This window comes from Heterobasidion irregulare, assembly GCF_000320585.1.
Source record: "Heterobasidion irregulare TC 32-1 unplaced genomic scaffold scaffold_06, whole genome shotgun sequence".
NCBI lineage: Eukaryota > Fungi > Basidiomycota > Agaricomycetes > Russulales > Bondarzewiaceae > Heterobasidion > Heterobasidion irregulare.
In genome coordinates, this window is record NW_009258202.1 from 987566 (window position 1) to 1014637 (window position 27072).

Below are 27072 nucleotides of genomic sequence, written 5' to 3' on the forward strand. Positions count from 1 at the left end.
CCCCTCGCGAATTATCAATTCCAGGCAGGCAACCCGTATCTGTTGGGCGAGGCGTCTGTGGACAGGACGCATACCCATATGATGCACGAGGGCACAGACAGGCCGGCGTCGTTTTACGAGGTGGGATTCTATATGGCGACCGCGTTTCATCGTCTGACGGCTCTGTGATCGCCTGATGTGGTGCAGAGCGTGCTGCAGTTGGAAGCCGCAGTCCAGCGGGACCCGACCAATGCACGGGCGTGGTTCGAACTGGGCGTCAAGCAGCAGGAGAACGAGCGAGAGCAACAGGCAATCCAGGCACTCCGCCGAGCGCTTGAGCTCGAGCCCTCGCACTTGCCATCCTGGCTCGCGTTGGCCATCTCCAGCACCAACGAGGGCGACCGCATGGGTACCTTCGCGTCGGTGAAGGAATGGGTTGACCGCAACGAGCGGTTCCAGGCGGCTGTGGCGGCGCACCGTGCTAGCGTGGGAGGCGTAGGCGCGGGTGCGGACACGTTCTCCGGACTGATTGACTGTTTGATTGCGATGGCGCGGAGCGAGGCGAACGGCAGTGTGGATGCGGACATCCAGATTGCGCTGGCGGTCCTGCTGAACACGAACGAGGTGAGCTAGCGTGTCATGTCCCGGCGGACGGGGCCATCTGCCAACCACGTCGCGCGACATGTTGTTCGACCCTGCCTGCGTTGGCCAGCGTGATTCTGACACAGCGCGTCTGTATCTTAGGAGTATGCGAAAGCCCAAGATTGTTTCCGTGCGGCGTTGGCTGTACGACCCGAGGTAAGCCCTGTGCTCGTGCACCTGACAGACGATCGGTCCTCATTGTTCGTCAGGATTGGTTGCTTTATAATAGAGTAGGTGCGACAATGGCCAACAGCGGTCAGGCCGAGGAGGCTATCCTGTATTACAACCGCGCGCTGGAGCTCAATCCAGCGTACATCAGGGCGAGGTAAGGGGTTCGGTGTTCCCCTGTCAGCTTTTTTGCGATGTATTGGGGCTGACGATCTTCACGCCGACACGGCTAGGTTTAATCTAGGTATATCTTATATCAATCTGCAGGTGAGCGCAGTCTGTCACGGCCGTCAACGTCCTGAGACTGACGGGTCGTCGTTTCCAGCGATACGAAGAAGCCGCATCGCACATCCTCGACGCGCTCGTGCTTCAGGATAGCGACCGCGTTGGGGGCCCTGATGACGGGAGAGGCATCATGTCGTCCGCGTTGTGGGACAGCCTGAAGACGACGAGCCTGCACATGCAGCGCGCCGACCTCGCCGCGTTGTGCGAGCGACAGGACCTGGAAGGTACGTCGCGCGGCGCGCACAATTTGGAGCACGAGCAAGAAGTTTAATGGATTGAACCGCCAGGATTCCGCACGGAGTTCGACCGTTAAGCGGCGAACGTCGATTGGGTTCCTGTGGAGAGGTATCATGCTGCCCGTACATTCCATGTGTAATATCACGACACCAGTGCTCTTCTGCTCATTCACTTCGTGCTCTGAGAATTTTGAATGATGCAACGCGTTGTATTTGAGCTGCACGTTACATGCATCAAGTCGTTTGCTGGTGAACAGAGTGCAAGTTGACAAAGAATCGGCTCACCACGACGGCGCGGATCAGAGCGAAGCAGGAGTGCACGAGAGTCGCGCTAGATGCCCAGCCTCTCGTCTCTGGACATCGCCTCTCTCTTCCTCTTCGCCTCCTCGGCCGCCACGAACGGTGTTTGAGGCTGCGGCATGTCCTTTCCCTTTCCCTTCCCGTTCGTCACAGCCGCGGCGGTGGCAGCCTCTGCTCTCTTGAGCGCGATCATGTCGCGGACGTCCTGGACGTCGCTGTCGGTCATGGTGATGAGGGTCGGGTTGCGACGGATCATGAGCGAGGCGGGACGAGGGCAGTGGGGCAGGCGGCGGGGGTTGTGGGACAAGTTGTGCTGCGGCGCAGACGCACAAAATAGGAATCAACAGGCCGGGAGTCCGCTCGGATCCACGCCACCGTCGGCGACTTGATACTGACCTGTGCTAACCCCTCGTCCTTCCTTCCTTCACCACAACACCTGTACAATCACCCACAGCACACCCCTCCTCTACCCGTCCACCACACGACCGCTCTCAACAATGGAAGCCGCACTCCGCGTCGCCGACACCATCAAATCATTCCGCGTACGTGTCCCTCGGCGTGTCCAAGGCGTGCGCCCGTTCAAACTTCGTCGTGCTTCCAGGAAACCCGCCTCAGCGCTCTGCGCCCGCCGAACGAGTTCTTCGACGCGCACCGCCTCTCGCGACCTGCAGACCTCAACACCGCCGTCTCGGTGCGCTTTTTTCTCACCTTTTTGCTCTCCATCGGCATCACGTCCGCCCCGCGAGCCGTGAGCCGCGAGCCATCGCTCACGCACGTCTCGACCCGCAGCGGATATCGTACAACACCCGCTACTTCTCAGGTGCGTCCCGTCCTGCTTTCGATACACGCGGCTGCGTCTGGACGCTGACGCCGAGCAGGCAACTACGGGCTCATCGTTGCCGTGTTGGCCGTCTATGCCCTGTGAGCGCTCGATCCGTCTGCGCGCGCTGGCGCGGCGAGGCTGACGTCCCGCGCATCGCAGCATCACGAGCCCCTTGCTCCTCATCTCCCTCGGCTTCCTCATCGGAGGATTCGCCGCCATCAACAAGTTCGGTGCGTCTCCGCGCCCTCGTCCCGAAGTCACGCTGACCCTCCCCCCACGCCCACCCCGCCCTCTGCCCTTCGCTCTCGCGTGCCATATCGATCCGTCGCGCAGCCCCCGAGCCGATGCAAGTCGGCGAGCACGTCGTCACCCAAAAATCGCTCTACACCGGCCTCTTCGTCATCGGCCTCCCGCTCCTCTGGTGGTCGTCCCCGCTCGGCACGTTCTTCTGGCTCGTGGGCGCCTCCGCGGTGCTCATCCTCGGGCACGCGATGATCATCGAGCCTGGGATCGAGAGCGAGTACGCGACCGTGCAGGAGAGCGTGTGAGCTCGCGCGGACAAGTGGGGCAAAGGGCGGGGTGGGGGCGGGGGGAGGACGGTTATTTGAGTTGGGTTGGCTCGGTGGGTGGGCGGGGTGGAGGTAAGTTGTGGCTTCGTGGTAGACGAGCGTATGGGACCGGCTATTACAGCTTTAGCACCTCTCGCTCGTTCGTTCGCTCGCTCGCTTTTTTTGTTTGTCCGTCTGTCTGCTCTTTTCTCCTCTCCAAACGGACCGTCTCTCGTTCTCTCTGATCTCTCTGGAAATCTATCTCTGAAGCAAGGCACGCGCGAGCACATGCCACCACGATCCGAACGAGCGCGCACACAGTACGCACACTACACGCACGCACGCACGCACGCACGCTGACCGGGACTGCGCAAGAGCACCAAGCGCTTGAACGATGGGATGACCGCACACCGGACGCTCCCAACGCGCGAGTCGGCCGAGGGGCATCCGGGCGGCTCCCGGAGGAGCCACCCCCGGCGTCGGCGATGCGTGATCGCCCTTTACGCTCCGACGGCAGAACCGCGCGGGGGACGCAAGTCCTGTGCGCTGCAACAACACATCAAGTACTGTCACGAATCGCGTCGGGCGGCCGCGTCCCGTTGGGCAGACGGACCGCTTGATCGCTGGACGTTTGTTCGTCGGACGCTCAACATTGGACGCTCACGCACGGGCCGCCCGACCTACCGCGCCCGTGTCAGTCGACACCGAGCGCACGATGACAATGACGCCGTGATCATTATCCTCGCTCCCGCCCCCGGCCTGGCGCTCGGCGGCGGCGAAGCGACGAGGGTGATACAGATAGTACAGATAACAGACATTCGACAGCGGAGGCGAGGGCCGCGAGGGCCCGCTCCGTCGGCCGTCGCATACAGGTCGCAGCCGGGCGGGTGCGCTGCCGCAACGGCGAGCGAGAAAAAGTGAGAGTGAGAGAGTGAGAGCGAGCGAGATCGAGATCGAAGAGCAAAGGGTAGGGGAAGGAGGTAGGGTGTAGAATAAGATTGTTCCAGTGGATAAAGATAGGGGTGTCACACCGGGCGGCGTCCTCGAGCGGGGACGCTGCTGCAGAAACGGAAGTGTTGCGCTCGGAGTGGTTCGTGCTTGCTTGTTTGCAGATGGCGGGGCGGGTAGGGGCGTGGGCGCGGGCGTGGGCGCGAACGTGGATGCGAAAGGCGTGGTGGCGGATATCGAACACAAGGGGATCCAGGGCAGGGGAAACGAGCGAGCCTGCGGGCGATCACAGCAACGGGAGCCATTGTCCTGCAGATGCAGAATACCCGCGCGCGGGCGTCAGAAATATGCGTTTTTGTGGGCGCGGCGGGGGACCTACCGATGACGAGGCTCGGGAGGTCGAAGATGTCGCGCCGGATGGAGAAGCAGAACGTGGCTGGCACGGGGACGCCCGACGGCTTGAGCAGGATGCAGTGCGAGTACACCGACTGCGTCGTGTTCTCGAACGCGTGCGTCGCGAAGTTCTCCCAGTACTCGACCACGGACTGGTTTTCGAACAGCTAGGTGCCGACGCAGAGCGTGCGTGAGCGGGGATTTTTTTTTCTTTCTGTCTCCTTCCGTGCGAGGCACAGAAGAAGCAGAGATGACGAGCGACACACCTCCCAGATGTACTTGCCCTTTCCCAGGAGCTCTTCCTTTGTCCAGTCCGTGAGCATGCAGAACTCGGGACCGACGAGGCAGATCTCGCCCGTGCGCCTCCACACCACGGTCGGCGTGCCGCTGTACGAGATCAGCTTGTCCAGCTCCTGTTCGTGTTCGCGCCGTCAGTCCGCGACCCCGGGAGTCACAGAAAGGGGAAGGAGACGCACGATGATGGAGCGCTGGAAGCACTTCTCGACGAACACCTCGTCCTCTTCCGTGAGCGGCATCTGCAGCGCAATGAGTGACGGCCGGAAGATGGCCAGCGCGCGGACGATACGCAGTATGTCATTCTTTTCAAATCTTGTCGGCCGCGAGGGCGGACATGGAAGCGACAATGATCAGACGGTGTATCAGGACACGGAAGGGAGGGGAGGTGGAAGGTGGAGAGAGGTGCCCGACGCGAACGAGCGTGGAGGTGGAGGAGGAGGGAGAGACGGGAAACAGGGATGGGACGAACGAAAGAGAGGGGGCGAGGCGTGTCTCGAGGGGAGTAAAGAACGCCGGACGCACGCATACTCACCGATACGGTAAATACTTCATCAGGGAGTGGTACCCCTCTGTGTAATCGTACGGCGTCGTGACAGTATCGTAAACCTCCTGCGCCGTCTTGGGGCGCATCAGCGCCGAGCCCTTGTTCGCGCCGTTCGGGAGCGCGGACGCGGCCGCGCTGCGCGACGTGCCCGTGTTGGCGACGGGCCCGGGCCAGAAGACGTACGTCGAGTCGGTCGTCGAGGGCGGCCAGCGCGGCGCGAGCGGGTGCAGCGGCTCGCCGGCGGGCTGCGGGGGTGGCTGAGCACCGTACATGTACCGTGGGATGACGTGCCCCGCGGCCACGGCGAGGGTCGGCGAAGAGCCAGAGCCCGTGCGAGCCTGGTCTTGGGACGTCGGTGGATAGGGCGAGCCGATGAAGTCGGAGGCGCCGTTGGCCGCGGTGCTCGACACGCCCTCGGGCAACGGTATGCCTATCTGGGACTCCTGGTCGAACATCTCGCTCGTGCCAGCGAGCGTGGTGGGCGACGTGACGAAGCTGCTGGAGGTGCCAGAGAGCGAGGGCCCCGGGTTTGCGTCGGAGGGCCAGGAGCTCTGGTAGTCCTGCTGGAAGGGGGGGTTCGGGGGCGGGGGCGAGGTCGTGGACTGTGATTCTGGGGACGGGTTGCCGAGGATGGCGGAGAGGATGGAGTATTCGAGATTGGCTGCTTCTGAGCCGAAGGGGAAGGAGGGGTCGAAGGGGACGTTGAAGAGGGGGTCGTTCGGAGGAAAGGGTTCCGCTTCGAGCAGAAACGTAAGGGGAGGGTAAGGTTTACCACTGACGGCATGTGAACGTACATGTCGGGATAGGTGTCGGGGCTTGTATTGGCAGCGGGGCAGCTTTTTGGGGTCCCGATTTCTGTTTTTTTAGTTGCTCTAGAGGACAGATGTAGGTCAGACGAGAGGTTCGGGAACAAAAGAACGAAAGCAGAAAAAAAAACAGGAAAACAACGTACCGAGCTCCTCTTCGTCCAACAGATACTTTGCTCGTTTCCTGTGTCCTTCAGTGCAGGTATCTGCGATCCCTCGCTTGACACAACGCTGGCACGGTCGAGCTGTGTCATGTGACCGGGTCCAAAATGAGTCCAAAAAAAAAAAAAAAAGATGGAGAGGCAGGCGGGGGATGGGACGTACAGTCGTCGCAGGTGAGATGAGCTTTTTGACAGTGTACACAAGCCCTGCTGGCTTTCTTTTTCTTGGAGCCGTCCTTCTTCCCGGAAGGGTCAGAAGGGTCATTGGGTCCCGTGGAGCGGCGCCTTTTCCCAGGTGCGGGTGCGGTTGCGGACTTTATGATGTGGGTCGTGGAGGAGGGGCCGGGCTGGGCAGAGGATGTATGTGTGCGTGCGGTGCGGTTTGCAGAGGCGGAGGTGGAGGTGGTGGAGGAGAGCAAAGAGGCAGGGTCGACTGCGAGTGATGGTGGGGGGTGGGGTTGTTGATTTGCGAGGGTGGGATGCATGGTGGAGTGGAAAGCGGGGGCGAGAGACGAGAGAAGGAGATGGTGAGCGGGGCAGGAAGGGTTGTTGGCCGGGAGGGCGAAGGGAGGGGGGACTGGAGGTGGAGGTAGAGTTCGGCAGCGGAGATAGCGCAGGTGGTGGGGGCGGGGTAGTGGAGGGCGCGTGGACGGTTATAAGCGAGCAGGAAGGAGGAGATTCGAAGCAGGAGGAGGAGGAGAGGATGGGCGGCCAGGAACGAGCGCTGCCGAGTCGCCAGAGCGGGCCGATCACGTTTCTGCGTCTGACCACCGCCGGGCTCTCCCTCTCCCACTCCGGCATCGTCCTCTCCCCGCCCATCCGCTTCGATTGCTCACCCCACCTCTCCTACCACCCGTAAACTCTCCCCGTCCCAACCCTAGCGCCCGTCAGAGCCATGGCCTTACGCCGCCGACGTCCGTCCACACGCACTTGTACATACGCTCGCACACATGTCACATGCCCAAATACATATGGCACCCATATTCCCACTCGCCGCCTTGTTATCGCTCCAAATCGTCCCTTCGTATATACATTCTGTGCTGCGCAGCATCTCCAAGTCTTTCCCGATGGCAAAGGCGTCATGAGTCCGGTCATCAACACCACTGTCAAGTGCATTTCATCGTGCCATCCTGCCGAGCACTCGGCACCGCCCAGGGCAGCCGCGCGCTCGAAAATTCAGTGCTCTCGACTCGCCCGCGCCCACCCCCCACGGGCCCCCCCACCTCCCCAAGCCTAACCTTCTTCAGCAGCATCGATCCATGCCGCGCTACAACGCCCAGCACCTCCTCCGCGCTCTGGAAGCAGCCATCGGCCGCGAGAGCGCCCGCCTCGAGTTCAAATGGATGACCCAGGCCCTGTCCTCTGCGCCCCCACCATATCCCATGACGAGGCACGCCCCCATTCCAGACCTCCCCACCATGATCGCGCGACGGGTGCGCGGGGAGCCTCTCCAATACATCCTCGGTGCGTGGCTGTCCACCTTCCGACCCCGCTCCCCAGGGCCCCAGCAGCCACTCAGCAGCCCCTGACCCCCGCCCCCGCGCACCCCGCACTCCGCACTCGCAGGCACCCAGCCGTTTGGCCCGCTCCAGCACCTGCGCGTCCGCCCGCCCGTCCTCATCCCGCGCCCAGAGACCGAAGAGTGGGCGCTCCGCCTCTCCCGCATGCTCGCCCCGTCCCCGCGCGCCCCGGTCCGCGTCCTCGACCTCTGCACCGGCACAGGCTGCATCCCCCTCCTCCTCTGTGCCCAGTGGCCCCCCGGCAGCACCCTCGCCGTCGGCGTCGACATCAGCACCGCCGCCCTCGAGCTCGCAGCCGAGAACGCAGCCGTGTGCGGCGTCCCCACGTCCACGCCCGCCGCCGCCGACGGCCCGCCACACCCGCCACACCCGCCCACGTCCACGAACGTCTTCATCCCGTTCCGCGGCGACCTGAGCGACCCCGACCGCCTCGCACGCGCGCTCCCCTTCCGCCCATTCCACGTCCTCACCGCCAACCCGCCCTACATCCCGCGCGCCGAATACGACGCGCTCCCGCCCTCCGTGCGCGACTTCGAGGACCCCGCCGCGCTGCTCGGCGACCCGCCCGGCGCGCCCGACCGGCGCGGGCTCACGTTCTACCACCACATCGCGCGCGCGCTGCGCAGCGCCGGCGGGCGCGTGCTCGCGGACGGCGCGCTCGTCGCGCTCGAGGTCGGCGACGGGCAGGCGCGCGCGGTCGAGCGGATATTGTTGGACGAGACGCCGCTGCGGCGGACGGAGGTGTGGGAGGATGCGTGGGGGAAGGAGCGCGTCGTGGTCGCTCGGGGGGGATAGGGAGCGCGTATCGCGCGTTTCGCTCGTTCGGCGGTTCGCTGGGCGCGCGTTTCGTGCGTTCGTGCGTTCGGGTCGTAGGTGTACGGGAGTGCGGTGTTTTGCTTGGGTTTTTTTTGCGATTCGAGGGTGGCTTCTCGGCGTCTGCGTGCGTGCTTCCCCTTCGCGTCTTCAGGCCCGTGAGGTCGTCTCGTCCCCGCGCACCCGCACGCAGCGTGTAAAGCAGGGACCGCCGCGCGATCGCAGCTCCTCAGTCGAGAGACGTCGGCTCGCCATAAGTATGCACACCTGCGCGCATCTGCACGCAAACCCTCGGCAGGCAGCCGACCAGCCAGCCGTCCAGCCGACTAGCCAGCGTTTGGCAGCTTTTGGCAGGCCGCAGATTGTCTCTCCCCATGGGCGCGAAGAACGCGCGCGGCCATTGGCCGCTTTTCTAGGCCCGCCGCTCGCCAACCGCGCGGGGCACACGCACGCGACCAGACACGATCACGCGCTCGCACACCCAGTCGCGAAGCCAGGTGCCCATCCAGATCCTGCATGGAAACAGCTGACGATGGGGATGACGAGCAAAGCACCCGCCCCCGCCCAGCATTCGCATCTGCCATCTGCCATCTGCCATCTGCAGCTATACCTATCGGTCGCTCTGCCATCGGGTCAGGCGACCCTGCACGAGTCGCAGCACCCAGCACTCAGCTGCCGACTGCCAGCCGCACCGCTCGCAGCACCAATATTTCTGCGCCCGCGTGGTCACGCGCGCGCCAACGCCGTCCGTCCGCCAACCAGCTCGCATTCCTGCCTTCGCGCTCCCTCGCGCTCCCTCGCGTCCTCACGACCGCCGCGCGACCCCAGCCCGGTGCCGCGGCCAGCCGCGAGCGCAGGCAAGCGCAGTCTGTAATGCGTGCTGAGTTCTTCCGTCGCGACGTACTTACCATATGTACTTAATTTATGACGGCGTATGACGGTATATGACAATGGCTGGAATGCTTAACTCCGCCGCCCCCACACGCATCGGCATCGGCATCGGCATCTTGCGCTCAGGCTGCTGTAAAGAACTTGTAAAGTGAGCGACGATAGGCGACGATCTGTGACGATACAGTAAACCGATAAAATTAGCCTGCGATACAGTATAATAGCCTTCTCGCGACCCGGAACGATCGGCCCATCGATGGAGGGACGGCAATGAGCGGGCCAAGACAGACAGACAGACATCGCGCGGATCTAATGCCACCCAACCTGGCTCCACCTGGCTCTGCCTGGCTCCACTGGTCGAGCCGTGAGGCGACTCGGGCGAGCCCGAAACAGTCAACGACTCAACGCCCACTCGGCCCCACAATGACCTGCGACGCGTCGAGCGTGATCCATGTCGCGGTGGCCGCGGCGGCCAGTTAGTCGCGGACGGACCGGCTCCCCAACTTTGACCTACTCTGACTCGACGCGCTCAGAAACGCACTATCAGACTCGAGAGCCTCGAATGCGTAGCGATCGGCGCGTCGGCCGTCGCAGTGCGGGTCATGAGTGTCGATTTATCTCCCGTGACGCACGACCTCGGCCGACGTGGATATTTTTTTCACAGAGAGATGAATCGATGATTGGTCGCTCGTCCTCCAGCCTCTAGGATTTTGCTTCCGAGACAGAGGATGCCAGGCCGATGATGTCCGTGCGCGCGCGCGCGGGTGTGCTCGGGGCGCCGCTCGTCGACACTCGAGGCGCTGATACCGTGGTGATCCCGAAGATCCAAATACTCAGGTTCTACTTCACGTGTACATAGGAAGCTCGCCCGGGGGATCCCGCGGTGGCGATGGCGGCTCAAAATCCACAGCGTCCGATAAGAAACAGCGCGAACGAAAAAGAGGAAACCACCATGCAGACGAGCAAAGACGATCTTCCTTGGTATTCTCACAGCGAAAGCGCCGCGCTTTCAGATCTCCTCCTCGACAAACGGAAGACCTCCCAGGACCGCGCTTGGCACGCCTCGGTACCTGAGATCACACTAGATCACATCGCCCGACGCTGAGTTCCTGAGATGTGTCTTCCAAGAGCGTCTAAGGCTTCCCCGGAGACGTCATTTGACGAGGCGTTGCAGGGCGGCGCCAAGAGCTGCCCTCGCCCTCGCCCTCGCCCTCACGCGATCGAGCTTCGAGCACGCAGAAGAGGAGAGAAAAAAATTAGAGCCCGATTTTCATTCCGACGATCTAATAAGTAAGCGTAACAGTAGTGAGTAAAATCTACAGGCAGTGCAACTTCGAGGCAGCCGAGAGAGGGAGAGAGGATCTATGGACAACACAACAGGGCAGTACGCAGACGCGCGACAGCATCAGCGAGGTATCCCGGTTCCGATGAGTAACAACACAAGTACAAGTAAGTGGATTTGAACGCGCGCAGATGAGTGATCCGACAGACGGTGAGACAGACAGACAAACAAACAGGAGAGAGCAAAGCAGATGCGACAACATTGTGAGATCGGGGATAGATAGGGTTGGAGGCTAGAAGGAAACAGCCAAGGAGACAAAGAAAAGGACAAACGGAGAAAGGAACGAGCTGCGAGAGACAGGCTGATGTCGGAGAGCCGAGGGAGGTCGTGAGCACGGAGGAGGAAGGAATCGGAGGCGTCGGAGTACCTCGGAAAGAACCTATGTGTCACTAAGCACGTGATACTGTCACAGCGCGACGCGGCGCGATCAGAATCGACGCGCGGGCCCGCCCATGTAGGCGCCAGACGCGTAATCCCCCCCTGGAAACAAAAAGAAGAAGAAAAGTAGCTGGTGCGGATGGATGTATGATGGAATGGAGGAAGATGATGTGATGTGATGATTGGCAACCAGTGGAAAGGGAGATAGTCCATGTGTTGTACAATGGTATGACGGAGTGGGATGATGGAAGAAGCGATACATCTCTATAACAGAACTAGAGATAAATGTTAGTCAACGGCCACAAGTCAAGAGAGCCATAGTAGTGCTCACCATAATGAAGAATACAATAGCTTCGCTCGCCCGCATGCGTAGACGAACGGCACACTACCCAATAACGATACATCCCAAACCACCACCCACCGACTCCAAAGACGACCAGGCGTTCATCGCCGTCGCACATTGCGCGCCTTGGTCGGTCGGCTGCGCTTTTTTGGAGGCTCAGGCGCTGTCTCCTCCTGCTCGGCATCCGCTGGCAGATCGGCCGCCCTCTTGCGCTTGGAGCCCTTGGTCGTCTTCTCCTCGACCTCAGGCTCCGGCTTCGCGACGGGCTCCACCGTAGCCACGCGGGTTGCCCGCGTTTGCGCCCTCGTCGCGCGCTTCTGCGGGGCGAGCTGCGTAACCTCCACAGGCTTGGGCGCTTCTGCGACGGCCATCTCCACATCCTCATCCGCGATAACATCCTTCGCCTTGCCTTTGCCCTTTACATCCGCGGGCGCGTCGATGGCGGTGGAGGATGAGGAAGATGAGCGCCCACGAGGTTCTGCACCAGAGGCGACGGCGGTGGATGAGGAGGTGGAGGCGGAGCGCTCCCTTGGCACGAGGCGGGCGGATGTCCGAGTAGGCACCACGGCACCCGTGGCTGCGTTCGCCGACTGCTTCTTCGCGCGTTGGCTGCGCGCACGAGTGGAGACGGATTTGGGCTGGACGGGCTCTTGCGGCCCTGCGGCGGGGATGTCGTCGGCCTCGGCGGGAGAGTTGGCGAGGGGAGACGGTCGCAGGGGCTTATTGGCCTCGCGAGTGCCCGTTTCCGATGGGCCAGCTTCAGCCGGCGTCGGTGGCACGGACTTCTCGAGGCTCGCCCGCAATCTCTCAGCCACACGAGCACTAGTCCGTGTGGGTTGCATGTCCTTGTTGATAGCGGGCGTGGGCCGCCGTGTCGTTGTCCGAGCAGGGGGAGGGGGCCTTCGCGTCGTCTTCTTGGCTGTGGGCAGTGCGACGCCTCTCAACAGTACGCTGGGCCACTTTTGAGGATCCATCAAGCTGCTCCTCTTGCACACCGCCTTCCAGTGAGCATCTAACGTATCTTCTTCCACCCCAGCTCGCCTGTCCGCGTGCGCATGGATCCCCTTCCAATTTTGGTACACAGATCTAACCAGGGTTTCCCTGCATGCATGTGCGTAGGGGTACATGATCGCCGACGGGGAGGCCTCTGATGCAAACAAAGTGAGTAAAATGAGAGAGTGTGGAGATTGGAAAAAAGGATGGTGGCACGCACCCATGAAAGCGAAGATGAAGTCGGCCACCTGTGCCCAAGAATTCCTTGGCCAAAACCACGACCACATGGGGTGGTTGGGCCATGTAAGGATGTGGAGGGCGGCCAGGACGTGTAGCATGGCGTGAAAGCCAACCGGTGACTCTGGTAGCCCCTCTACTGGGTTCTCCATGTAAGCCAGGACGTCAGGGTGGTTAGAAGTCCACCGCCCGTCGCTCATAACCCCAGGCCGCACTAGGTACGGGAACTCTTTTGGTGGGTGCTGGGCCACCATCGCTACCCTAGCAGTCTCGGCTTCGCTCACTTGGAGCATGCCAAGGGGATCGTATCGCTCGGCGGAGGCGGGGGTGGGTGCTGGGGGGTTGTCCAGGGTGGAGCGCTCGGACGATGTCGCGACGCTCCAACGAGGGGGTTCTGAGTCCATGTCTAAGTACATGAAGTGAGATTGTGGTGCGGTGTACAGTTGGTGTGAGGGGCGGGTGTAGAACTCCATCTGTGTAGCAATAGCAGGATCTGGCGTGGGAGGGAGGGAGGCGGAGGGGGGGAGGGCACCAGTGGAAGGGAGAAGGAGGAGAGTTGTCGTGGAGATGGGAGGATGGGAGGAGATTATATAGGGCGGGATGGAAGGACGTTGCACAAAGGATGGGATGGAGGCAGATGTACAGGCGAAGAGGAGCAAGCCCTTTGGCCCAGCCCTGCATGAGGCTGAGTTGCCAAAGCGGAGGCTTGTCCACTAATTGTGCCGTGGGAACCTGCGATCGGGCCCGCATCTCCCGACCACCACCTTCCCCACTTCCCTTGTCTCCCTCGCTAGGGCCCTTCAGCTCGTCGCCATCAGCACCGCTCCTCTTTTTGTACTCCACCCATTGAGCCGCACGCGTGCTCGCCCAGCAGACACAAATCACCCACAAATCATTCCCGTCCTCGACATCGCCCCGCCGATCTCCTGGATCTCATCTGAGTTGCCGACCGGTCAATTCCTTTCCCAGGCCCACCCTCTCTCTGTCCCTCTCAACCTCTCCGATTTCTCCATCTCTGCTCATGCAATCACACAACGATGTCTCGGGACGCATCGTAGCTACCACATAGACCTTCGAAAGCAAGGCGGACGCGCATGTCACGCGCCTGCGCAGCCTGTACATCGAAGCTTCACCTATTACGCAGATATGGCAGGTGAACCGCGCAGACCCGCGCAACGTGGTGGCCACCGTCATACGAACACCAGTTCGCCGTCCAAGCCGTGAAAGCACAAATTTCATCTCACTCTGCGAGCGTGTACTTGTGGACATTGGATTGCTGAATGCCGGCACTCGCCCCGGCGCTCCCGCATTAAACCAACGAAGCGAAGCTCAATCTCATCGAGGCCCCCGGAGAAATACCGCGCTCATATGTGCGCCCCATCAAGTCCTTGGATCACCATTCTAAAGAAATCGAGGAAGCACATCACGATCCCCAATGCACTCGCCTGGTCACCGGAAAAGACGGCGCCAGAAATAGCTTGCATGGCAGCCGAACCTACGAAGATCCTCCGACATCATTTACACGACAGCAGCTGGCAGCAGCAAGGACAATCGCCTTCATACCAAGTGCCTCGAGATCATATTATCAACATCTAGAAAGTACGTAGGAAAGACAGGGACGACGCGGGCATTGAGGACACACTTCGGACCTCACTACGCTATAGCTCCACCCGCTTGCACGTCTATCGTCTCCATTTCCGTAACCGTTTCGTTCCAAAGGCGCATGTCCAAATCCGGCGAGTGCAGTACCAGGATCGCTTGCAACTGCAGACGCGGGATCATCGTCGGCGGCGGAATACGGGAAGGCAACGCGGGTGGGCGAGGAGCGCTCTAAAAGCGTCGAGCACGGGCCCGCCAGGTTCAGCGGATGCGACGACTCGCGTTGAAATTAGAGGTAGATTACGTCACCTGTGGGGGTCGCTCGAGGTACGCGAATGCAGTCACGACGCTTCGGGCTTCGACGAGCCACGGAAGCGAGCCACCAGAGCTGAGACACAAGGATATGTCGACTGCGATGGCGAGGCCTTCATTCTCCAGGAGCATCGTTGCAGAGCCGAGGTCGTAGCAAAGCACTCTGTATGTTGCGTTATGATCATTGATTGGTCGGTTCAGTGCCGAGCTCGGTGATGTAGCCGCCGCCTGCAGACCCAAAGACGCACCTCCCAACGACTCGCAGCTTCCGTCCAATCATATCATCGCTGATGGAAGACAAGCGAGTCAATCGTGCGGAATCAACGTGTTTAGACATATATTATCCGCTAAATCTGGGCTGCCTATGGCATTATCCACCGAGACTTGGAGAGGGGAAGGCGGAAGATGTCAAAACGCGTCCGTGCGCCCTGCCCGGAACCGATCGAGGTGCCAATTACCAAAATTAGTTGTTTGGCAACAGCCTCGAATCCAAACAACCGCCGCGCTCGCCACATATCGTCGTCGGTCGGGCATGCCATGAAAGGAACAAAGCCGAAGAAAATTTGTTAAAACCTTTATCTGTCATGCCAAAATTCGGGTATTGATGCACAAATCGGCTTATCGAATGGTCACTTACTTTGTGCCTTGGCTTTTTCATGTGTGGATGGCCGATGAAGCGGACAGCGCATTCAGAAAGGCCCCTTTTGAGAGAAAGCATCCTAAACGCCGATTCTACTAGAGAGATAATACAACAAAGCAAAATTACCGATCAGAATCAATAGAAACACATAATACACGGCCAGTTGAGTCCAATCTTAGATATCAAAACGTCGCAATTCGACAGCTCCGATACCGGCGCTGACAATCCTCCTATCATCGAATGCGACAGTCCCCTTCGCTATCACGCCCTCAGACCTGTCCGCCTCATTCTCACCGTCTTCCTCGACTGAAGCATAGTCCTGTACCGCAGCGACCTCCGTGCCTGTCCCGTTCTCCAGATCCCACACCCAGACGCTCCCGTTAACACTTAGACTGACGCACCGGCCGTCGGCGACCGCGAGTGCGGCGACGGGGCCAATTTGTCCATACAGGTTGCGCACAAAGGTAAGCTTAGGGCCCGCTGAAGGGGGTGCGTGGAGAGAAGGGAGGTAGAGCCGGTACAGTTGGAGCGGATGGCTCGAGAGTGTGTGAGCGCCGATAGCCACGGATGCGGGTGCAGGAGGAAGAGGAGGGACAGCGCTTGCAGGTGCCAGAATGACCCACTTGCCGTCCGTCTGGGTACCTGCGACACGCGCGACTTTGCGGCCCCATTGCTCGCGCATGAGGCGTAGCTTAGTCTCGTCTATCCATCCTGCGGAGACGTCGAAAGAGCGAGCACTCCGAGAGGAAACAAGTCGTAACGGCAGTGGGGCGGGAGATGGTAGACTTGTGGATGACGGGGATGATGAGTGAGTGAGCATGAACGGGTCTGAGGGTGCACCTGACATGACAAGCTCCGTGGCGCCGACGCTCCAGTGGGCAGGATACACAGGGGTGGCGTAAGTAAGCACAAGTTTGTATGTCAACGGTTCCGGCATCGATAGCACGAGCGATGAAGGAGGAAACGATGTGAATGAGCTGAGAGTGTAGAGCAGTTTGACTGACCCACTCGAGAGATCGTAGATGGACAAATGGAAAGACTCGGACAACGTCACGAAGAGTGGATGGTGGTATGCCGCTTGAACTATGGGTACCGTTCTCGACGACCTTGCAGGCGGAGCGTAGGTGTGTTTGCATACTGATGAAGATGCGTGCAAGTTGGAAGAGTTTGCTTCATACACACCGAACTCGCCATTAGAAAGGCATACCGCAAGACGAGTGACTCCAGAGACAGGGGAGGACTGGTCGACGACTAGAGTAGTAATTTGTACGATTTGTTGTTTACCAGGTCGCTCGATGGGAATGGTGAGGTCCTGACCGATATGCGGGATGAATTTGATGGGAGGGGAAAAGGAAGGACGAGATGAGGCGAGAACTGTGAACGTCCCTGTCAAGACGATGTGCGTATGCTCTGCAGCTTCCAGAACCCGCCCTCTGGAATCTGTAGACGATTCTGTCTGCAATGGGGACATGTCGATGTGAGATATATGGCATCGGCCTTGGTTCACAAGCGTCCTGTGATAAGATTATTTCCTTGGCCGAGAGAAACAAATACCTTACCTATTCTCCAATTAGTGCTTATGCGGAACATCCACTTCCAATCTGTGATATCCTCTGTTGAGGCTCTGCTGGGAAGGGGCTTGATTTGTCTCCCATTATTACGCCCCACAAATCCCTTCCTTCCCCTCAACCTGTGTCGTCCATACTCACTCAGATATAGATTCTTCCAAAGCTACGATGCTCGATCGTTCAACAAGACAGCTTCGTCGACATCTCCAAGTGAGAGGGATATGTACCTGATTGTCAAGAGACAGACGAGCCCAGTTTCTATTTACTCCTTGAATAGAACAGAGGTCTGTCCACGAGAGGTACAAGAATATGTGGAGTATCAGCTCATCGTAGAAAACGCTGTCAAAATTGTAGACGGGGTTGTGATCGTAAGCCGACGAGTTGGTATGGCTGCGTTTGGGTGGAGGTAGAAGAGCTGGGGAAAGAGGTCTCTTCAACATGTTGGATCGTTGACCGCCCGGTTCACTTGGTCGTCAGCGATAACTTGGGCCGAGCGAGGGGTCATCATTCATCTCGACGTACCGGCCCGGGCCGAGAAGCGTCCCATTCTTTCCCGCTCTCCCATGGCTCCCTCTCGAGGTCCTCAACCTCTGGCTCGAAGCCTTCATCAAACTCTTAACAGCCACAAAGGTCCTGTGCACGTCGCACGATATGCAAAAGGTGGCGCGAAATATGTACTGACAGGCGGCCAAGATCGCACCGTTCGCCTGTGGAACCCTAGCACGGGCACGGAAATCAAAACATACTCTGCCCATGGGTATGAGGTGCTCTCGATATCCGTGTAAGTTTTTAGGTCATTTGTCATGCAATGAGAGATTTAATATACGTTGTTCTCGCAGCTCTCATGATAATGCCAAATTCGCCTCATCTGGAGGAGATCGGTCCGTGTTCTTGTGGGATGTCAGTACGGGGAATACTCTCCGCAGGATTTCAGGCCATATGAGCAAAATCAATGTCGTTGAGTTCAATGCGGATGCCACGGTTGTTGCAAGTGGTGAGCTTACTCGTACCTCGCACGCCGAGTTCAATCATGCTTACGATGCTATCAGGTTCGTACGACTCTACCGTGAGGTTGTGGGACCTCCGGTATGTGCCGATCATTTACACGCTGCATGCAATGTCTTACATCTGCCATTTTTAGTGCGCAAAACCGCCAAGCTATACAAACACTAGAAGAAGCCCGCGATTCCGTACAAACCCTGTATGTTGGTGCAACCATCGTCATGTCAGGTTCAGTCGATGGCCATGTTCGCACTTACGACCTCCGCAAGGGCGAGTTACGTGCCGACTACATTGGCCGTACGTTTCTCGCCGTTTTCGTATTCTGTCTTGCTCATTCATGCTTAGATCCCATTACCTCCATCATACCAACTCAGGACGAATCGACTTGCCTTGTCATGACGCTTGATGCGCGGATCCGGCTCATGGACATGTTCACCGGCAAAATGCTCAACGAATTCAAAGGCCACACACACACTTCTTACAGATGCCGTGCATGCTTTGGACATGGAGAGGCGAGTGTAGTGGCAGGCGACGAAAAGGGAGAGGTATGGGCTTGGGATTTGCTTGACGTACGTGCAATGTCAAGTTCGGACGAGAAAAGCAGCGAGCTGATTTTATGCACACCAGTCAACACCTTTGCAACCTAACCCTCCACCAAAAGTCCATCATAAAGTCATCACTTGGACCGAGCACCACCCGATAGAGACAGGGGAAATGATCACAGCGAGTGCGGATGGTACAGTCAAAGTGTGGCGGCATCCAGAACCAGGTGCTTGATGTGATGAATCCTACTCTTGTACATAATACGCATGTCTTTCGAGCACTCAATCTGAAAATGTGAGCAGTCTGTGATTATCGTACCTCGATAACCTGCCGACTCTTATGCGTTCGGCTGCCACCCGTCAAGAGTAATGCTACAATTGCAAGCACAGCGACAAACAAAAAGAGAGGAAAACTACATCAGCGTGTGGAACATAAACCGAGGTCACCGCTTGGTTTGGTTTGCGGCTTCTGTGAGTTCAAAGTAGGATTAGTACTAAATTCATCTGCTGATGACAGAAGCAATCGCACCGCGCCGTGTTGCATCCTCTAACAGTTGTGTGTCGACGTGTTCGGAAGGAAGCTGCACGTATCTGACGACCGATCCTCGAATGAAGCAATTTTTCACGGCCATCTGCAAGTATTGTCGGTTTGCGATGATCGAACAAAGTCCTATGGAACATAACCAAGACAGGTGGGACGCACCATGTGTGGATGTCTCCCTTGGTCCAACACTTCGATAGCATCCAGTCTGATATTCAAGAACCTATCAAGAGCCATTCATGAGCCATCCTAATGAGAGTGAAAAGCGCGAGAGTAACTCACTGGTCAACGGATTTCAACGTCCCTGTGATAGACAAGTCATTCTTGAGTTCAACGGTGACACGTTGGTCGGTCAGCGTTTTGAAGACGGAGAAAATTAACTTGTCGGAGGCTGGTGGTCAGCCGCGTGGCGGTAATTGTACGCGGGAATATAGATACGACTTACCATGGAGGTGGCGAGGTGGTGAAGGCGTTCGCTGCGCGCCCGCGATGAGATCACGACAATACGAAAAGGTACGAAACTTCCGATGTTTAGCCCAAATCCAGAAGAAAATCTCATTGTTGAAGCAAATCTTGTCCATTTAGGGATGATCCTCGATCATACCAGAGTCTGTCGCTAATGGACAGCCTGCGACATTCTTAAAGCATGAGTACCATTATATACTTGAGTAGTAAGGTTACAATCTCGAAGTATAAGAACGCTGTAGTAGGATATAACATACAGGAGCCGCTAAAGGGCACCCAATATTGAAACAAAGCAACGAAGGTCGTTAGGTGAGAAAAGATAGAGGCTTGCTACAGTGATGTGTACGTCGAGTGCTATGAGATGTCTATGTCGTCCATGAGTGCGTGTAGTTCCGTTATCAAGCGATGTCGTGAGAATTATGAAAATACAGCGGAGAATGTCTAGTCCTGACGATCATTTCCTAAACGGATTCTTCGAGTTTGACGTACCCGTGTTCACAGGTTCCAACCAGTACATACCTGGCTGAGTGCCTTCTGGTGCTCGAATAGACATAGCGTACTTCTGTGCTTCGGTCTGCGGTACCGGCGAAGGTGCGCGACGCACGGACGACCCAGCCGTCGTCCACGAGAACCTTGATGCCATTGGCGGAACGTCCTTCACAGGCTGTCGAGGATCCGGAACCCGTCTTGGCGCTCCCGTCACTTGAGAATACAGAGATTCTGAGATACCAGAATAACGATGCTGTGAGGGGCTGTCTTGATCATGCTCATAATAGGACGGTAGCGAAGAAGGTCCTCCCATCTTCTCCAGCTGCCTCTGATGCCTGCCTTCCTCTGCCGCATGCATCTTCTTCAAACGCAGCCCCTCTTGCTCTGGCGGAATGAAGCGCTTGGAGGGCGCGTGTCCGAACAACCGTTCACCAAACCGAAGCAGCCTCCAGCGCCAATTGCCACGCTTATCGATGTTCTTGGAGATGGCAAATGCGGCGGTCCGTTGAGCACGCTTCTTACGCATGCGGCGGCGGAAGAGCATGAGAATAACGAGGAAAATGAACGCGCAACCGAGGGCCATGAGCAGGATCTCCCACCACTGAAGCGGACGCGACTTTGTACTTGTTGCGGCAGCCGGCGCCGTAAGGCCTGTGATAGTGGGAAGAGGAACGCCAGAACTAGTCCCCGAGGCTTGAGGGACGTCAACGAGATTGGAGAGGCAGACTCCCAGTCCTGGAATAACGCTCGACGTGCCATTGCAATTGGCAGCCGTGCATGATCCGCCCCGGAGAACTTGGTTCGAATTCGAGCAGGCTAGGCAGTTAGAGGGACCCGCGCCTGAACAGCTTGAGCAACTCGAGTCGCAGGATTGGCATGTCGACGAGGTGATGTCGAAGAACTGTGATTTGCTGCATGTCGGAAGGCAGCGACCGTTGGTCAAGACGGGTCGGTTGGGGGGACAGCTGGAGCACTGATTGAAGGAGTTGCCTGAACAGGTTGCACAGTCTGGATGGCAAGTGATGCACGATCCCGAAGAGCTGAAAGTGTTGGAAGGACACGAAGAAACACATTTACCGCTTGAAGCGAGCTGATTGTTGGCACAAGTCAGACAAAAGTCCGCCGAGCCGGCGCATGCTCCACAGGATGACAAGCACGCTGAAATTGGTGCATAAATAGACGAGCCAAAGCTGCTGACACGAATAACTCACCAGTGCATGTCAGATTGTCCCGAGGAGACAAAAAGGTTCCAGAAGGGCAGCTTGCTACACACTTCCCTTGCGAAAGAACAAATCCAGGAAGGCATCCACTGCATTGGAGCTGGTCGACGGTAGACGCTACGCTGAAGCTTGGGATCTTACAAGAGGTGCACTTAGAAGGACAGCCTAGACGGATGGTAAGTTAGAGGAGCAGTACGCTGAAATATGATACTCACTGTCACATTCGTGCTTGTTATTGTTCGCAATCATGCTCGTACCTTGACATGCGCCATTTCCGTCTGTCGGCACGCAGGCCCCGCCTACAGAGAACTGCCCGTTCCCGCAGATGATGCAATCGTTCGATGTTGACCCAGAACAGGTTTGACAAGTGGCCGAGCAAGCAGCGCATGCTGTCCCGTTGCTGAAGCTACCATCGGGGCACACAGTACCTGATGCTGTCTTCGATTGGACAGCGTCACATTTTGTCCGATCGTTTGCGTCCTGGGTAAACCCACTCTTGCAAATCACGCAAATCCCACTACTGTCCTCGCACTGGCTGCACCCAAGCTGGCACACTGAGCAATCACCATTTGAATCCAGGAAAAAGCCAGGGGCACATTTAGCACATGCAGTCCCGTTGTCAGCTGTGGTCCAACCAGCATTGCAGGTGCACTGTCCATTTGAGCCACACTCGCCATTCAAGCAGTTACAGGTCGATGGGAGGTTGTTGACAATCGGTACGAGACACCGCCCCGATCCTGAGATGCCATCGTCGCAGGATGAACAGCCTGCAGGGCATGCTTGACACTTGGGACCGAAGAAACCGGACGCACAAGATTCACAGGATGCGCCTGTAAAACCAGCGGGACATATACATTGACCAGACGCAGAGCATACCCCAGAACCTGCGCATTGGGGCGAGCAGGCGTTGGACTGAATGTCTACGAGAGACAATGAAGGCGAGCCAGGAAGCTGCGCGATATCTGGAACTGAATCCCAAAGGATGAGGTGGTTCTGCGAAGAGCCGGATGAGACAGAAACCCATATGTCGGATGAGAGCGCGAGAGAGCTCGCAGAAAGAGGGGTGGAAGAGCTAGAGTTGGACACAGAAGCGTTCGGGAGTTGCGCGAACTGCGCGTTTCCGGAGTATAGAGCCTGTGGGAAGATGGCCAAGCCTGGTTCTAGAGCAACATTGAAGGGTGAAGAGATCGAGGAAATATTGAAACCAGGAGATGACGATACAGAAGTGGACGGCGAGGTGAGAAGCTGGTGAACGAGTTCAGGGTTGGTCGCAGAGGTATACAGGCCAGGAAGGAGCAGTATGTCTGTTGCTAAACCCGGTGCAGAGAGCTTTGCACCAACTATCAGTGGAACACGTTAATAAAAACCCGATGCGAATATGATTATTTCGTGCGTACTGGTTGTGTTGGTGAAACCCTGGAGGCATTGCCCTGCAAGGCAAACAACTGTGGCATTTGGCTGTGAGACTATAAGAGATCTTTAAGACCAGTCGCTGTGTTACGAGGGAATACACTCACCAGCAGAGACGCTGGATAGAACAGAAAGAATGAATACGCTCAAAAACATGCGGATTGGGTTACGAATGGTGATCATGACGGTGGAGGGAGGAGGAAGGGAGGGCGGAACGGAGTGCATCCAGCGCGACCGTTGTGGTAGATGAAGGAGATGGTATAATGGCCATTCTGTCCTTTTTCTTGTCGGATAATAAAGCGGATGCCCGAAGAGAACAATAGTTCACCATAGACCGTCGCCATGTGGCGGACACAATAGCTATGTGATGTTGTCCTATGTTTGGACACGGCCGTCGCTTCGGCCACTTTGTTCTTTCCGCCTGCGCTCCATACCTCCTCTCCCTGTGGATCCACGTATACTCATTACTAAAGAGACAAGGGTTGTAAATTACAGGACTTGTAAAATCTACTGCTGCTCGCTTCCATTTCTTGGATACCTATGGGGGAAACGAAGCATTTGGCTAGCGCTACGACCTCGGACCGACCACGCAAACATCAAAACACCGATCGTCCACTGTTGTATGATCACACATTTGGCGAGAGGCCAACCGTAGCTCTGAGCGATGTTGATACAGTGTTAGTGATTTCGCCGTATTGTTTTTGTTGAGGTCGTCGGTACGTCATTACTAACCCGGGAGATCACTCCTCCTCGCTCTCAGTGTCACTGCCGGTCTCGTAACCTTCTTCGCCTTTCTGAGGATATTGGGAATACCTTGATGCGTTGTTATTCTCGTGGGTCATCTCCACAACGTTCAGCCTTGCAACGCCGCCTGCTCTCGACCTCATGCCGTCTTGTTTGTTCTTGAACGCTAATAGATGCATGACCGATCTGTCAGAAACTCTCTCGTCATGCAAGTAGTGATCGCTGACCTTGTAACTCCTCCTGCAGCCCCGCCAGTCTTGTCTCTGCTTCTTGGATGAATTCATCTTGTCCTTGCTCGAATTTGACCTTGGCCGCTTTCCTTGCCTTGGCTGCTCTGGCTGCTGCCCTCTTTAATGCCGCATTCTTCATCGTCGCTCCCTGCGTCGTCACGCCCTGTATCGTCGCATTCTTTGCTTTCACATGTTTTGCTATGGCTGCCTTCTTGGCCTCATGAAGCTTTTTGAAGCCTACATCGCGTCCACCGCAATCCGGTAAGCTTCTAAGAACCGTCAAAGAGTACATCTGCGCGCTCACTATTGATCTCGCCTGCTATCTGATTCATCGTCCGGGTACATTTCATGGCCAACCCTTTGATGGAGGCCTTCGTGTGTCCTTTAGTCCGTGCCATCTTTGCGAGCTTGGTATTCTAGGGTTGTTGCGCGAGCTTGAAGGCGCGTATGTTTATTTTGCGGCTGTCGATGTCGGCGTCCGTTGAGTGAGAGCGGATGAGCGGTCAGAGGCGTTGGTGGAACTTTTGATCGAGCAGTGTCTTTTATTCTCGCAGGCCACTTTGTGGCATAGTGGCTCTTCTGCCCTTCACATGGGCCATTGTCGCTTTGCTGTGCTGTGCTTGCCGCCTCACTTCGTTCTCCGTCCAGATTCGCCACCCTTGCCACTCGTCATACTTAGAGCATCACTGCCTTGTCCTACCGCCACTTACATAGTGGTTGAACTCGTGTTATCTGCGTCGAGTTTTTCCCCACCTCAAGATGAACTTTCAGGATGGCGAGGAGGCTGACTATAAGGACATCGTGGTGAGTGTGGCGATGGACAAAGACCATCGATCGTATCATCTCTTAAGTTTTAGAGGTTGTCAACTAGAAAGAGCGTACAGAGGCAGGACATAAAAATATATTAAATGAATTTGTAATAGTCAGGTATATGTGCGCCCACGCAACGGCGTGCAATCAAACGTCGAACCTGACTACCTGCTCCCCGCCACCTCTGTCGATCTTCACCAACCTTTTCGCCACACATCCGTACAATACGCGCGTGGAGACCTGGTTGGAGAGGATTCCTGTGCTGCCTGAAGCTGCATTCTTGGCGCTCAGGACCTCTTTCAGCTTGGTGAGTGGCAAGGCGAAATTGGGCGGTGAAGAGAGGAGGGCGAGCAACATATGGGCGGTCAGGATCTGAGCGAGATTAGGTTTCCCGGATGGGTTGGTGGTGTTGGTCACCGAGGATAAGCTGGACGCGGTGGGAGATGGTGGCTCGGGAATTTGAGAAGCGAGGGATTGAAGGTGCGCGCTTTGGAAGAAAGGCAGTCAATGACATATCTAGGATGATATAAATACTGGGGACGAACATCGTTTCTTTCGCATGTGGTGGCCTGTGGACACCGCTTCCTGATGTGTCAAACGGGTGACCTGGCATGATGAGATCGCCGACTGTGGCCCATATCTTCGACTTCATCGGGGAGCTTAGTCTCAAATTTCATGAAAATGAACCAGAACGAAAGATGCTTACAGTGATCCGCTCGACTTCGTTCGTTATCCGTACCTTAGGCCTCCTCGCTGATCGCGATGGGGTAGTATTGGCTGGGTTGACTCGTGGTCGAAGGGGTGTGGGAGGCACGATCTCTACCTCTGACGGATCGTTTGCGTCGGGAGGTACAGATGGGGGCGGAGTGTTTTGTGTGTTGAAAATGATCGTATTATCGTCTTCGGCGTCCTGTTCCGGCTCCCCATTGTCCGAATCTGGAGATCGAGGCTGCATTGTAACGTCAGGTTCCTCGACACGTTCCGGTTCCGGTTCTTGAACAGGATCAATATGCTCTTCGGGCTCATCGACAGATAGTTCCTGCATCGACAGGGATGAAGACGGGCAGCTGATGCTTCGACCGCGGACAGCAGACACCGGGCTCGCAAACGACGACGTGACATCACCCAAATCCACTTGCTCATTCAACAGTAGATCGTTGAACTGGAGGGTGCGAGCAGGTGTGCGCAACGGTCCACCTGGAGTACCCCAGAACATGTCCTCCTGCACATCGGCCTTGGGGGTCGATGGCGACGGCTCTGGAAGAGGCGCTCGAGTTGCTTTCGCCTTCCCTAAATGACGAGGTGCAGACCGTTTTTTCTGAAGCGTTTCTTTCTGAAAGTGAAAGCATGTGATGAAGATGGGATGGACGCTACTTGGACCGAATATTACGCACTCGAGCTTGCAATTGCTTGATTCTGGTATTCAAATCGTGAATCCGTTGTTCCTCTTCATTCGCCAGAGATTTGGGCGAACCAGGGAGATCTGAGGGTCCTGCGGTTTTAGCCTTTACTTAATGGTTGGACAAAGATAGTATCGAGTGATCGGCGGCGACTGACTTGCTGCAATGCATGGTCTAAAGACTTCATGTTTTGTCGTATCTCGTACAGCTGCTCAAGGATGGCGGTCACTTGCGATTGAGCTCGAGGCATAGGACGAATGGACCAACTGATTCAACAAGGCATTGAAATACATGAATAAGAGGGGGCCAGGCGATACACTACCACTCACTAACGCTCCAGGTACTTCAATGCAGCCTCTGCGTATACCTCTGGCTCCGGCTCCTTAGGTCGGAGCACGTCTTCTCTTCGCACAGTAGGATGCTTCCGCAGAGGAGTGGCGCTGACAACCTCAACTCGCGCGATCTCTGCTGGGGGCCCCATAGGATCCGGCTCACGAGTACCTGGGTGTCGGGCCACAGGAGCAGGAGGCAGGAGGGTGAACAGCCCGAGCTCTGATGGATCGGCATCGCGGATGAGGTCGCCTAATGGGGTGTCGAGGACGGCGGCAGTGAACGCATTTCCGATGGGAGCAGCCGAGCTTGCTATGGCTGTTGCAGCAGAGCGGATGGACTTGGCAGTGTTGGCGAGACGGTCTATGTGATCTGATAGAGAGGGCATATTTCGTTGATCAACCTCCGGAAACTGGCTTCAGTCGCGCCTCATCCAAACGCGCTGAGACCTGCCCTAAATCCATCTACCCACTCCTTCCCCTGCCTGCGACTCAGGTCTCCTTCATCGCGCTCTTCAACTGGTGAGTTTCCTGTTATGTTTTTCTCAGATCTAAGATGCAACTCTTGATCCAACTGCTGTCTGAGTGCGCCGCACACTGTTGATCAAAATCATCAATCTAACCTATGTCCTCTGATCTTTCTCAATGCTGTGTTCTCACCCTTCTGAAACGGCCTCTAACTAATTGGTCTCCCTCTTGATATCAGGCAGGTCCCCGTATGGACATCGCGCTCGATAATCTGACGGTCGTTGCGAATCAACCGAAATTGCGATTTGGGTCCGCCGTTAGCCAGGTATGCGTGAAGTGTAGATCAGTCAGGGCTGGTGCGATTCCTGAGTACTTGGGTGATGGCATTCTGTACTGCTGTGTTCTCTGTGCCCGAATGAGACAAATGTGCATCTCCATGATCCTGCGTTCACCATAGGTCAAAATCACGATCACAGATGTATTGAGAATATTCCTGAGCCGCATCAGATGAGCAAGCGCTGTCGCTTAGCGCTAACCGTGGGGATGCCTTGCATCGCACGCCGTTGCTCGCTCCATTGAATATTCCGCGAAATTACCCCCTTCCTCTCCCCTCCTTCAGTCCGCCACAAACATCACCAACACACCCTTCGACTCTCTTT

At 57.1% G+C, this 27072-nt stretch overlaps 13 protein-coding genes across 13 annotated transcripts; 5 read left to right on the forward strand and 8 right to left on the reverse strand.

Annotated features, from left to right (window-relative positions):
- Positions 1–174: 174 nt before the first annotated feature.
- HETIRDRAFT_46561 (peroxisome targeting sequence binding protein Pex5) lies at positions 175–1345 on the forward strand (the record flags this gene model as incomplete). Its single annotated transcript, XM_009548656.1, has 5 exons — positions 175–603; positions 724–777; positions 831–946; positions 1023–1056; positions 1115–1345. Coding segments are annotated over 5 exons (864 nt in total), but the record flags the coding sequence as incomplete, so codon positions are not given.
- Positions 1346–1544: 199 nt separating this feature from the next.
- Positions 1545–1866, reverse strand: HETIRDRAFT_452165 (uncharacterized protein; the record flags this gene model as incomplete). Its single annotated transcript, XM_009549035.1, has 2 exons — positions 1545–1641; positions 1712–1866. The coding sequence occupies 2 exons, from the start codon at positions 1864–1866 to the stop codon at positions 1545–1547; spliced, it is 252 nt and encodes an 83-aa protein (XP_009547330.1).
- A 241-nt stretch (positions 1867–2107) lies between these two features.
- Positions 2108–2981, forward strand: HETIRDRAFT_418601 (uncharacterized protein; the record flags this gene model as incomplete). Its single annotated transcript, XM_009549036.1, has 6 exons — positions 2108–2152; positions 2212–2301; positions 2400–2430; positions 2489–2531; positions 2593–2663; positions 2767–2981. 6 exons carry the CDS (start codon positions 2108–2110, stop codon positions 2979–2981), a joined length of 495 nt encoding a protein of 164 aa, XP_009547331.1.
- A 1322-nt stretch (positions 2982–4303) lies between these two features.
- HETIRDRAFT_245864 (uncharacterized protein) lies at positions 4304–6420 on the reverse strand (the record flags this gene model as incomplete). The annotated part of the gene is made up of 7 exons (XM_009549037.1): positions 4304–4489; positions 4589–4735; positions 4799–4931; positions 5152–5237; positions 5655–5899; positions 6116–6214; positions 6294–6420. Coding segments are annotated over 7 exons (1023 nt in total), but the record flags the coding sequence as incomplete, so codon positions are not given.
- A 969-nt stretch (positions 6421–7389) lies between these two features.
- Positions 7390–8445, forward strand: HETIRDRAFT_321045 (uncharacterized protein; the record flags this gene model as incomplete). The annotated part of the gene is made up of 2 exons (XM_009549038.1): positions 7390–7594; positions 7697–8445. The coding sequence occupies 2 exons, from the start codon at positions 7390–7392 to the stop codon at positions 8443–8445; spliced, it is 954 nt and encodes a 317-aa protein (XP_009547333.1).
- Positions 8446–9413: 968 nt separating this feature from the next.
- Positions 9414–10456, forward strand: HETIRDRAFT_452169 (uncharacterized protein; the record flags this gene model as incomplete). Its single annotated transcript, XM_009549039.1, has 5 exons — positions 9414–9502; positions 9576–9810; positions 9885–9974; positions 10058–10162; positions 10211–10456. 5 exons carry the CDS (start codon positions 9414–9416, stop codon positions 10454–10456), a joined length of 765 nt encoding a protein of 254 aa, XP_009547334.1.
- A 1059-nt stretch (positions 10457–11515) lies between these two features.
- HETIRDRAFT_418604 (uncharacterized protein) lies at positions 11516–13117 on the reverse strand (the record flags this gene model as incomplete). Its single annotated transcript, XM_009549040.1, has 2 exons — positions 11516–12561; positions 12628–13117. The coding sequence occupies 2 exons, from the start codon at positions 13115–13117 to the stop codon at positions 11516–11518; spliced, it is 1536 nt and encodes a 511-aa protein (XP_009547335.1).
- A 2253-nt stretch (positions 13118–15370) lies between these two features.
- Positions 15371–17203, reverse strand: HETIRDRAFT_169369 (uncharacterized protein; the record flags this gene model as incomplete). The annotated part of the gene is made up of 3 exons (XM_009549041.1): positions 15371–16692; positions 16755–16926; positions 16991–17203. The coding sequence occupies 3 exons, from the start codon at positions 17201–17203 to the stop codon at positions 15371–15373; spliced, it is 1707 nt and encodes a 568-aa protein (XP_009547336.1).
- Positions 17204–17326: 123 nt separating this feature from the next.
- Positions 17327–18624, forward strand: HETIRDRAFT_459354 (uncharacterized protein; the record flags this gene model as incomplete). The annotated part of the gene is made up of 6 exons (XM_009549042.1): positions 17327–17544; positions 17603–17757; positions 17813–17849; positions 17905–18062; positions 18111–18334; positions 18393–18624. The coding sequence occupies 6 exons, from the start codon at positions 17327–17329 to the stop codon at positions 18540–18542; spliced, it is 942 nt and encodes a 313-aa protein (XP_009547337.1). The 3' UTR covers positions 18543–18624.
- A 183-nt stretch (positions 18625–18807) lies between these two features.
- On the reverse strand, positions 18808–19296 carry HETIRDRAFT_123110 (uncharacterized protein; the record flags this gene model as incomplete). Its single annotated transcript, XM_009549043.1, has 4 exons — positions 18808–18939; positions 19011–19071; positions 19131–19228; positions 19294–19296. The coding sequence occupies 4 exons, from the start codon at positions 19294–19296 to the stop codon at positions 18808–18810; spliced, it is 294 nt and encodes a 97-aa protein (XP_009547338.1).
- A 471-nt stretch (positions 19297–19767) lies between these two features.
- HETIRDRAFT_320493 (uncharacterized protein) lies at positions 19768–22492 on the reverse strand (the record flags this gene model as incomplete). The annotated part of the gene is made up of 4 exons (XM_009549044.1): positions 19768–20960; positions 21014–21187; positions 21238–22326; positions 22420–22492. Coding segments are annotated over 4 exons (2529 nt in total), but the record flags the coding sequence as incomplete, so codon positions are not given.
- Positions 22493–23172: 680 nt separating this feature from the next.
- Positions 23173–23804, reverse strand: HETIRDRAFT_427617 (uncharacterized protein; the record flags this gene model as incomplete). The annotated part of the gene is made up of 3 exons (XM_009549045.1): positions 23173–23342; positions 23404–23643; positions 23711–23804. The coding sequence occupies 3 exons, from the start codon at positions 23802–23804 to the stop codon at positions 23173–23175; spliced, it is 504 nt and encodes a 167-aa protein (XP_009547340.1).
- A 559-nt stretch (positions 23805–24363) lies between these two features.
- On the reverse strand, positions 24364–26334 carry HETIRDRAFT_427618 (uncharacterized protein; the record flags this gene model as incomplete). The annotated part of the gene is made up of 6 exons (XM_009549046.1): positions 24364–24703; positions 24762–24862; positions 24923–25549; positions 25611–25721; positions 25774–25882; positions 25946–26334. 6 exons carry the CDS (start codon positions 26332–26334, stop codon positions 24364–24366), a joined length of 1677 nt encoding a protein of 558 aa, XP_009547341.1.
- Between the last annotated feature and the right edge of the window lie 738 nt (positions 26335–27072).